The sequence below is a fragment of the Muscardinus avellanarius genome, assembly GCF_963383645.1.
Source record: "Muscardinus avellanarius genome assembly, chromosome: 1".
NCBI classification, from domain to species: Eukaryota; Metazoa; Chordata; class Mammalia; order Rodentia; family Gliridae; genus Muscardinus; species Muscardinus avellanarius.
Genome location: NC_137786.1, coordinates 67,951,408 through 67,963,372, shown reverse-complemented (window position 1 = coordinate 67,963,372; position 11,965 = coordinate 67,951,408). Strand labels below are relative to the sequence as shown.

General features: G+C 39.4%; 1 protein-coding gene across 1 annotated transcript; it reads right to left on the bottom strand.

The window, feature by feature from the left end:
- Nucleotides 1-1,009: 1,009 nt before the first annotated feature.
- ZCCHC9 (zinc finger CCHC-type containing 9) lies at nucleotides 1,010-8,905 on the bottom strand (the record flags this gene model as incomplete). Its single annotated transcript, XM_080716714.1, has 5 exons — nucleotides 1,010-1,125; nucleotides 2,897-2,965; nucleotides 4,986-5,078; nucleotides 5,311-5,461; nucleotides 8,522-8,905. The coding sequence occupies 5 exons, from the start codon at nucleotides 8,903-8,905 to the stop codon at nucleotides 1,010-1,012; spliced, it is 813 nt and encodes a 270-aa protein (XP_080572840.1).
- Nucleotides 8,906-11,965: the final 3,060 nt, after the last annotated feature.

Sequence of the window (11,965 nt, the reverse complement as noted above, 5' to 3'; positions counted from 1 at the left end):
ACAGCTGTTTCCTTTAGTTACAAATGGATTCAATCAGGTAAAATTTCAAATGAAACACACAAACCACCAGAGTCATTCTATTATACAGTACAATGGTAGCGTCAAGCCTTGTGAAATATATGTATTAAGTATGCATGTATTCATCAAATCAGACAAAGCAGCTAATGGGTCTCTGATTAGTGTTCTAACTCTATTATGGTGATACTTCCATCTCACCCTGACTCATCTAAAACATGCGAACAAAACGCTATTAAGTTTGATATACAATCTGTTATGTGCCATCATTCTGGTTAAATACCGCACACTGAATTTGAGCTAGAATTTCTCTTGAAAAATCAAAGCAACAAAGAGCTTCTGTTAAGTTGAGATACCCTTCAATTTAACAGTAATAATTTTTAACTCTTCATGTCAAAAGTAAAACCACCACCAAATCCCTATTTATCTCTATCTAGTCTAGGATTCATAAAAGATCTTGTTTCCAAAATGACTGTGATATAAATATTAATGAACAATGAACTAGTTCAATCCAGAATCAGATACTCAGAAAAATAAGCAAATTGCAATGACATTTTATTCAGTATTTTAAAAATACAGATTTTGTGGCAACTTATGAATTTTTACTGTAATAATAATTTGATACTTTAAACCATGAAAACAATATAAGCAAAATTCATTTACAAATTAAAGCACTATGCTTTGTTGTTTAGAGGTGCTTCATTTTAAGCATAACTTTGCTTTTAAGATGATTGTTACAATCAGGAATAATCACTTAGTTATATCTAAGTTCTGTCTGTTAAAAATAAGTTCTTTTGGAGAATCCGACTTAATCATCTTATGCTTTTCTTTAGTGACTTTCTCCAATCAGTGGTCGAAGTATTCCTTGATGGACAGAATGACCCCACCCAGATCAGAGACATGTGGACCACACAGGCTTGAGTCCAAAGAAGCCCAGCTCTAGGGTGTTAAGCAGTCCCAGTTTAGAAAGTAATTGACCTGGTACTATTTGTTATTAAAAATTGACAACTTTGGGTGTCTTTGTTTTGGGTTTCGGTTTAGGCACATCCAAAACTTCTTCATAGTCTGCACTCATTCCCTTTGCCCAGCGACCAACTGTGACCATTCGATCTGCAAAGGAATAGAAAAGTCAGCATATAAGGAACAGTATCCACAATGCATATAAGGAAAGGCACACACATAGGATACTGGTTTAGCAAAGGAACTAGTTTTGACATTAATAACCACAAGGAGGGAAGACTCCATCACTAAAGGAAAGTGAGCAATTCTGTAATTGATTATAACCCTTGATTTCAGAGTACCACAGGCAATTTCTCATCCCAATTAGGGAAATGCAGCAACTACTTTGCAATGCACAAACTGATGAGAAAGCTCTTTCATTCTTTCCCAGAGTTCATCATTACAGAGTCAATGAATTCCAAGAGTCTGTAAACAGCAAGACTTATGAAGCATCAGTTTTAAATGCACAAGATTCCACCTGTGAAATTATACAACATCTGCTTGTCAGTCTTGTCATTTGGGAAGTGGTAATCCTCCCAGGAGGGAGTATTCAAATTCCACTTCATCATTTCAATCTCACTGCCTACACTGTAGTAAAAACTATCTTCTTTCTAGACAAGATTGTAAACAAGAACTCTTGGTTTTCACATTTAAATATTAAGGGTAGAAAGTAAAAATGGACAGAACTATTACTGTACTACTGTGACTGTATGGAACAAAAAGAATGGGTTTTATTTCGTAAGCATCATTTTACATGCTATTCTACTATCATGTTTTCTTTAATACAAGATCATTGTCATTCTACACCAGGCAAATTAATAGAATTGGGAGCTCCACTTTCTTAAAAGTCAGGTATAGTGAACACTTATAAAATTTTTGATGGACAAGGCTAGCATTTCATTAGGGAGAAAATAACTAGTTAGCTGCTGTGTTGATAACACATTTTTAATATTTTTGGCAGTTTTTGCAGTCAACTGAATTATTTAGTACATGCAAAGCAAAGTGTATATAGGACACTCAATCCAACAAATGTTGAAAGTTATTTGCATATTTTGATTTTTCTCTTAGTATATCAATACTTTTGTATTATAAATATGTAAGAGAATACTATAGTTAAATCCATTAGTTAGCAAATATAAAGACTTATTTATAAGATGTTCTTTAAACAGGGTTCTCTAAAATTTACTGGTCACTCTGTTTATTGAGAACAGTATCTAATGCTCAGTTATTGAGAACTGTGTCTACGGCTGACAGAAAAACTAAGTCATTGCCATAGTACAAAAACAAGTTTCCTTAAAAACAGTAGTTATTAATAACAAAGGGCAGCAAAAACAAAGAGGAATACTAAGCCAGAGGTGGTGGCACATGCTTGTAATCCCAGTATTTGGGAGGCCAAGACAGGAAGATCTTGGGTTCATGGACATCCTCAGCTACTAAGTGAGGCCCTCTGCAACTTAGTGAGACTTTGTTTCAAAATAAAGAATAAAGAATAGGGCTGGGGGTATAGCTCAGAGGTAGAATGCCCCTCCTAGGTTCCATCCTCAGTACTGCCCAAAAAAAAAAAAAAAAAAAAAGAGAGAGAGAGAGAGAGAAAGAAATACTAAATTCGTGTGTGTGTGTGTGTGTGTGTGTGACACTCAGGATTGAAACCAGGGGCATTCTACCTCTGAGCTACACCCCCAGACCTACTTTATTTTTATTCTGAAGCAGGGTCTCGCCAGGTTAATGAGATTCTCACTATTTGCTGAGCCTGTCCTCAAACCTGCAATCCTCCTCAAACCTGTAAATCCTCCGGTCTCAGCCTCCCAGATACTGGTATTGTAAGTGTAGACTACTACACCCAGGTAATTCACTACTTTCAAATGGAGGCCCATGGACTTACCTGAATTCTGACTTTCAGGGCAATCTTTCTTAAAATGGTTCACAGAGCCACAAAGTTTGCAACCACCACCTATTGAAAGAACAAAGTAACTGAATACCATCTCATACACAGGGATGTTAATAGCTCAAAGCACGGTCATGTCCAATTTAATCCTCACATCCTTGAAAGCTAGAGTCAGGAACCTAGGTAAGTGCCACCATTTCTATTAGTAACTCATTTTCTACTCCTCTTAACTTCGTCAAGTGCTAATGTTTATCTAAACACAGCTTCTTGCACCTGGCCTATGTGAAGAGCTATGATGGAAGGCACTTGTCCATGAGCCACTGCACAGAAGTCTGGATCTTAACTATGGTTAGATAGTCAAAGACCTGTACAAAAAAAAATGTGCAGATGTATTATTCTGAAGAGATGCCCAGTTTCTACTGGATTTTCAAATGGTCAATGACTTCCCTACACCAAAAAGAAAAAAAAAAGGTTAGGAACCACTACTGCTGTATTCTACAGGTCAGGTGGGGGTAATTATGTTAAGAGCGAAATTAACTTTTGTCTCAGTATCCTCTGTCTGCCAGGCCCCTAACCCTAATAAAAATGCCCACCTGTCTACTTTAGGCAACATTCCAAGATTCCAAATTAAACTACACATGGCTTCTAAAATGAGTCTTTCACTTAATGGTCAAACACTATTGCTTAGTGATCAGGTATCATCATAACCATGTTTAAAATGTTAAGTGACTTAGAAAAATGACCCTTAGTCAGAACACAAACATGGCTGAATTCTCACGTTTATGTTTTCTACTCCTCTTGTCCTTTTAAAAATCTAGCCACTTCGCCGGGCATGGTGGCGCATGCTTGTAATCCCCACGCTTGGGAGGTAGAGACAAGAGGATCGCAGGTTCGAAGCCAGCCGCGCTGGCTTAAGAGACCCTGTTTCCAAATAAAAATAGAAAAATAGGTCTGGGAGTATAGCCTGGAGGTAGAAGGGCTTCCAGGAACCCCAGTACCACAAAAAATCAAAAAATCAAAATAAAATAAAATAAAATCTAGCCACTTCAGTTAACCAGTCCAAAGCCATTTTTGATCATTAGTCAATTTTACAGACCCAGGTCTCTTTACCACTTTATATGCCTCAAGGAAACGGAAGAAGCACTTGAATAACACAGTTTAATCTTGATAACAGGTAAATGCCGTTGTTTATCAAATATAAGATATCACTGAATATAAGATGCATCATTGCTTCACTTACCCCAGAAAGAAAAAAAAGTTGTTAAATATGTGGGACACACCAATGGTAAGATACATTCCAATTTTAAATATGAAAATGTGAAAAATGTGCATCTTAGAATCAATGAAATATAGTTTTCTATCTTCATTTTACAAGTGAAGGAACTGAGACGAGAAGTTTAGTACTTGGCCAAAGTCCCATGGCTGGTGAGTAGTGGTACTGGGGTTATAACCATGTCTGACTGACTCCAAAATCTATGCTTTTTCACTGCACTTTCCCAGGAGAAATTCAAAACATGACAGGAGAGGTGTCTAGAACCTGATGGCATGGGCCATCAAAACACTGGCAGATGCTAACCTCCCCCTAAAGTTTTAGACATCACAGAGTTTATGGAAGAACCTTAGGACACTGGCTGAACTAAGGCTAAAAAAGTTACATGATCCCACACCAGATAATTACCAAGAAAATATCCAGAAACAAATATTACTATAAAACCTAGAGATGTCCTTCTACCAAAAGAGTATGCTGGGCTAAGAGTAATACATAAGATCATTTAAGTCTTAGGTTACTCTGATATATACAATCCCTTTGCTTCTGTTATGTATAAAATTGAACTATATAACATACTCTGAAGGATCCTGAAGCAAGCATGTTTGAAACAGCCCTTAGTTTTCTTTCTGATTATGCATCAAGCCATATTACACAAAATGTTCAGTACATAGAACAGCACTTAATAAAAAATAATGACATTCTAGAGGTTTTGCTACTTATTCAAGAGTTTATTCAAGAACTGATTACAAGTGCAAATTAGATCACAGCTCTGCATGATGATTCCTGATGTCTGATACACGAGGTAGCAGTACTCACCATCAGCATAGACACCTTTGGGATTATCAGGACAAGATCGGGACAGGTGCCCCATTTCCCCACACACAAAGCATTTTGCAAAAGGAAATTCACCTGTAAGAACAAGAGTTCTCATGAAGTTGATTATGTTTATGACAAGTCATTAATTCACAGGAATTTAAAATATTCAAAAGAAAACATTTCTTTTCATGTAACTTGAAATCTAATCTCATATTTCAAAATATTAAGTGGCATGTTCATAACAAATCTGTCAACAAAAACAAATCCAAGTGGCTATTCATTTGGTCACTTTTACACCAACCAAAGAAACGGAGAGAGAACATACCAAGAGCTGGGTCTACTTTCGCCTTGCACTTGGTTATCTCGTGCTCCGTGGACCCACATCGGTAACATATCCCAGTGCCCATTTCTTGATTTTCAAGGGCCGCCGGGCAATCTGCAATTCCATGGCCAGGTTTTCTGCAGTGGAAACATACCTGAGAAAACAAGTTAATTTCCACACTGCTAACTACACCGTGCTTTTATCAATTCTTGCTTTAAAAAAAATCCTTAGAACATTTCTCATTTCAAACTTATTTAACTTTTTCTTAAAAATCTATTTTATTTGTAGAAAAAAGTGTTTTACACATTCCTAAATAATCAAAGATATCACTTCTCAATGCTTCTAAAAAATTCCAATCTCCAAATCCATAAATCTCAGAAACAATGTTACACATGGCCTTGTAGAAGGCAACTTTGTACATGAATTGAGCAATTATGAACTATTTATTAATAGGAATGTGTACACCAGAAAAATGGCATTATTCTAATAGTTATAAAAATTGGCATTCAAATTAATATTTGCATTATTTAAAGTTCATGTAAATGGATAAATTTGGGTCAAATGTTTCCCTTTAAACTATGAGTTAAAACACAAAATGTACTATTCATGGCAAAAAATTATCCCCTTTTTGTTTTTGTGCTCTTAGTACACATTAACATTCAGAATTAAAGGCTTCATTTTTAGAATATATGCACAACACATTTTACATAAATAATTTATTCTGGATTAATTATTTGGCTCTGACAAAAAAAATGAACAATGTAGTTATTTAAACACTACCTAGCAATTTGGAGAATATTTTTCTGCTGTAGTGAATGAGGACATCAATTATAATTAAAGATGATGGATATTTAAACTATTTTATTTAAACGGAAAAATGCATACATATAGGGTTTTTTTTTTTGTGTGTGTGGGTCTGGGAATGGAACCCAGGGTCATTCTACCTCCAAGCTACACCCCAGATCTATTTTTTTATTCTTTATTTCAAAACAGGGTCTCACTGGGTTAAAAAGGGCCTAAGTAGCTGAGGCCGTCCTTGAACTGAGATCCTCCTGTCTCAGCCTCCCAAATGCTGGAATTACAAGCATGCGCCACCATGCCCAGCTAAAAAAGTAAATTTGACAGGCAAAACAAAACATATTCTACCTGTTTTAATTTTCTCCTATTCCCTGTTTAATAATGTATTTAAGAATTAGTCGCATTAAATTTTATGATAACTTTTACATTTATGCTGAGCTGGTCCAAACAAGACTACATTTGTAGGAGAAGCTACTTCTAAAAACTGGATGACCACCATACAAAGTCTTGGCTTCTTGATGAAGTCAAGGTGGTCTCTACTAACCTGATAGCTTAAAGTATTGACTTTTTTTACATGTGATACTGGGGATTGAGCCTAGAGATATTTTACCTCTGAGCTACCCCCAGCCCTCCTCCCTATTTTGAAACAGGGTCTCATGCTAAGTTGCTGAGGATGATCTTGTCCCAGCCTCCCAAGTACTAGAATCACAGGCATGCACCACTGTGCCTGGTAGATCTTGACGTTTTTTTTTTTTTCCTGCAATACTGGGATTGAACCTAGGGGCATTCTACCTCTGAGCAATACCCCAACCCTATTTTTTATTCTTTATTTTAAAACAGGGTCTCATTAAGTTGAGGAGAGCCTCACAAAGTAGCTTGAGGCTAGTCTCGAACCTGTGATCCTCCTGTCTCAGCCTCCCAAGTATGGGGATTACAAGCATGCTACCATGCCTGGCTTGGATCTTGGCTTTTAAAACCTATCATTACCAAATACGAATTTCTTGAATTGTGCTTAAATTTGATGTAGATGCAATTAGAGACCTGGCTAGTATCTCTATTTTTTATTTTTATTTATTTTCTTTTTGGTGGTACTGGGATTCCTGGAAACCCTTCCACCTCCGGGCTACACTCCCAGACCTATTTTTTTATATTTTTATTTGGAAACAGGGTCTCTTAAAAGCCAGTGCGGCTGGCTTCGAACCTGCACGATCCTCCTGTCTCCGCCTCCCAAGCGCGGGGATTACAAGCGTGCGCCACCACGCCCGGCTAGTATCAGTATTTTAATCAACTCATTAGCCCCTAAGAACTCATACATAGGATAAAGTACTTAAAAATTTTCAAGAAAATAAACTGACAGTAGGCCACAAAAAAATATATGCTATTTATTAAGTATTCCTTTAGGTGAAAAAAAATCACATCACTTCCCCTTGATTACAAATATAAAGCTTTCCTTAAGAGGTGTAACAGTAAAGCACACTGTCTATGTCAATTAAGTTATCTTAGGGTTAAATTATTTGGCTTAAAGATATCTTAATTAAATTTATAATTTAAACAAAACTCTATCCAGATCCAAATAGAAATGATGACACTGTATATCTAAATTTATCCATAAGGAACATTTTATTGGTATTATCTCTAAATAGTTACCTTTAAATATGATAACGCAGCCTGCATTGGTGCAAATAGTGCTCTACATTTAGTAATTCTAATAAAATAGTGAAAGTGTGGTAACTGGCAACAAGTTCTGATATTTATGCAGAAGACAAGAAATTCACTTAGAGAATGGGAAGAATTATATTAAGTATTTCATTTCTTGTGTCTGATACAGTTTAAAATCTCAGGCTAGACTACAGAAATAAGTCTCAGCATTCCTTAGGGGTGGAAAGGAGCAATGACTAGGGAGAGTCTCGAGGAGTTTTAACTCTTTCTCTGCTGTTACTAACTAGTGTGATTTGTGTTAGATCTTTTTCCCATGCCTTAATTTTTAATGGAAAAAGATAAAAGAATATCTATTCTTTCCAAATAATGGAAACCACATACACTTAATTGGTGGTATCTAATCTTCTTCCATTTTTAAATGGCTATTGGGAAACAGTTAAGAACACAGGTTTTGAAGTCAGTTGGAATTTCACCTCAGCTGCTGGCGTGGTAGTTTTCAGCAAGTCACCTAACCTGTCTGCACTTCAGTGTTTTTTCTGTCCATAATATGGGAATAATGCCATCATCTTCGTAGCATGTGATAACCAACCAGTGTATCAAGTGCCTACCATGTGTATGCAAATGAAATACAAGTCCTTAAAAAGTTGCTTTATAAATTTAGGATGACAGTAATTAGACCCTGCTAAGATACAAATGTGTGTCTGAATGAGTTTCTAGCTAAATAAAGTAAATAACATGGTAGAAGTGATGATCTCACCATTGCATTTTTCTTTGCTGCTTGTCTTTTTAATCTTCGTCCTTCCCGCCGACTGTCTTTCTTTAAAGCAATTGCAATTTCTTCCCTTACTTCCTGGCTGTCCGTTGTTATCATCTCCCCATTGTGAACCATCTGTGGGTTCTGTCTTAAGTATTCCATGAACCCATTCACATCTTCATTTAAGTATTCTTTCTTCTTTTTGTTCTTTTTATGCTTTGCTTGGAGTGCATCATTTTTCAGGGACAGCCTACTGGCTCCAGGTTGTTTATGCTTGGGCAGGTTTGGGCTTGTTCCCTCCAAGGAGCCTTTTTTCATGTCCTCCCATGATGTTGCAGGCAAGGGTCTCTTATTATGTGTGGTAGTAACTCGTGCCCATCTGGTCATGATTATATCAGAGGTACCTTGTCAGTCTTTAAGGTAAGTGTGGCTGGTTAGTTATCATCTTAAAACAAAAACAAAAACCAATTACAGTTACATGTATTTCATTCAATCAAATATGTTCATATGTTAAATTTAATAAACTTCTTACTTAATTTAGATATCTATCTATATATTTAATTCTATGATATATTGCATAAATACACTTTTAATATAAATCTGGTACTAGCCAGAGAAGCCACATCATCAATGGAAATAAAAAGCAGATATACATGATTAAAATTGGAAAATAATTTGCTGAGAAATCAAATTATTTTATAAATTATGCTGGGCATGGTAGTGCACGCTTGTAATCCCCGCGCTTGGGAGGCGGAGACAGAAGGATCGCGCAGGTTCAAAGCCAGCCACTCTGGCTTAAGAAACCCTGTTTCCAAATTTAAAAAAAGTATAAAATAGGTCTGGGAGTGTAGCCCGGAGGTAGAAGGGTTTCCAGGAACCCCAGTACCACCAGAAAAAAAACCAAAGACAAACTATTTTATAAATTATAAGTCACACAGTAATACAGAAAATGAAGTTACCTCTCCCAAATCCTGCAGTTTTCCTAGCTGCTTATTTTTCTAACTCCCAAACTACTTTCTCCCAAACTTTTTTGCTTAGTCCGCTGTTTCAACACATTTTGCACGACAGACTAGTAAGAACACAGAAATCATGTCCTTTAACATGAAGTTTGTCCTTATAACTCTTCCTGGAAGATTTACAAGTAAAATAAGTATATAAGAGTGTTTGCAGCCAAGGGGTTTTAAATCATCTTCAATTATTCCCTCTCAATTATGATTCAAATCATATGAGATATTACACACTAAAAAGTTTGTCTTTGTACCCTTAATGCATATACATTAATATTCAGAAACAGAGGTTTCATCTTAAAGTATCCACATATATACCTTTAAAAGGAGTAAGCCAGGCGTGGTGGCGCACGCTTGTAATCCCGGTGCTTGGAGGCTGAGACAGGAAGATCGCAGAGGTTCGAAGCCAGACGCAGCTACTGAGTGAGGTTCTCAGCAACTTAGTGAGACCCTGTTTCCAAATAAAATATAAAATAGATCTGGGAGTATAGCCCAGAGGTAGAAAGCCCCTGGGTTCCACCCCTGGTACCACAAATTAAAAAAAAAAAAAGGAGTAATCTATTGAAAGACAAATTATTTGGCTCCAATATAAAACTGTACTTTTAATTGTTTTTAAGAGGCATAGAGTTTTATTTAAGGAGGTGGGCGTACAGCTTAAGAGAAAGGCATGGTAAAAGGTTATATTCCAAAGGCTCTGGAATGGTGTTTCCGGAAGTGGAAAGCGCCTGAACAGTGTTATGGTTCCTTTACACACCACCTAGCAACCGGGAGAACTTTTCTTCTCTGCAGTCAATGAGGACATAACCACCAGGAATAATGTGCTCCCGGGCCGCGTCCGGACCTCAGGGCGGCCTCGCAGCCGGGCCGAGCCGGGCCGCCCCACCCCGCCGAGGCCCGCGGCCTGAGCCGGAGCCGCCAGGGAGCTGGGTCACCGACCCCGAGCCGCCCTGGGGGGCTGGGTCACCGGGTCACCGACCCCGAGCCGCCCTGGGGGCTGGGTCACCGGACCCCAAGCCGCCGAGGGGCAGGCTCTGGGCACCCGGAGGTGAAGTGGGCGAACGGGGGCGCTCGGTCGCCACCGCCCGCACCCCAACAGCCTCGGCCAGCCACGCCGCCCCATCTGGAGTTGGGAGCGCTCGGGGGCGGCCCTCTGCCTTCCCGCCCGAGCGCCGCCAGGCCCGAGAACACCCACAGGAGGGCCCCACGGCGCCCCCGAGCCCATCCCCGCAGCTTCTTACCGCGCGCGGATCCTCCAGAGCAGCCGAGTTCGCAGCCAGAGAAGCCCGGCCCCGCCCCTGCCGCGGCTCGGCCGGACCGGAAGCACGTCTTCCCCGAGGAAGCGTCACTTCCGGCGGGCCACGCTCCGCCGCGGCGCCTAGAGACGCGCCCTGCGGGTGTTTGGTTCTTCTTTCTGAGACTATGTGCAGTTTGGTCGCCTAGTGCTTGATGAATGCAAAGATGAGTTGTGTTCAGACTGTGCTGTGTGGGAATTTACAGCTAAGTGGGAGAGACATACTGCAGAGCTGGCGGGGAAGGAGATGGTCGAAAGTTCCTTGAGAAGGGGATTTTTGAGTAGGAGTTTGAAAAATGAAAAATCTGTCGAAATTGGGGCGAGTGAGAATTAAGACTCCAGGCAGAGGTGAGGTAGTTTTTAGCGCAGTGGGACCGGTTCATTCATAAAGACCTAAGCAAGACATTGTTTTAGAGCGACCACCAAGGATGGCCATTTAGACTTAGTTTAAACCGAATAGAAAGGCTTTATTAGCCACTGGCGACTACACTGCAGAGAGTTTAGCCATGAGCCCAGCCCCAGCCGTTCTCAGGGCTCCTTTTGTCAAAATCAAGCTCAGGAATGAAAAGTTTAGGTTCTCACAGAATGGACAGTCCCCGCAGTTTAAGCAGAAGTGCAAATCAAGCGGAAAGTACAGAAGTCGGGAACAACATTGTGCAGGAGCCCAACAACCCATGTGGGGGTCCCTCCTATTATCCACCTTTTTATTGTTTTAAGGATAAAAGTCCGCAATGGCCTTGGTTTCTCTGCAGGTGCAAGCTAAGCAGAAGTTATAGAGGTCAAACAGTTTGGGGTGACTAGCAAGGTACCTGGTGACCCTTTTCTCAGGCTGGCAAACAGTGTCATGGGGTCACCTAGGGTAACATGGCTACTGAAGCTAAGGCCTAGACTCAATTTTTCCACGACGTTTTAGGAATCTGGTGGGGGCAGTGCCTCAAGGTGCTGCTAAATACTATTTGAGTATTCAGTTGAAATGTTACACTTCATTGAGGTATGGTGGTGGCACTTTTGTGATGTCAGTACTTGGAAGGCAGAGACAGAAGGATCTGAGATCTTTTTTCAAAATAAAGAATAAAATAGGGCTGGGGTGGCCTCCAGCTTATTCAAGTGGACCTGGGGCCGCCCCACCACGACAGAGGTAAGGCAGGG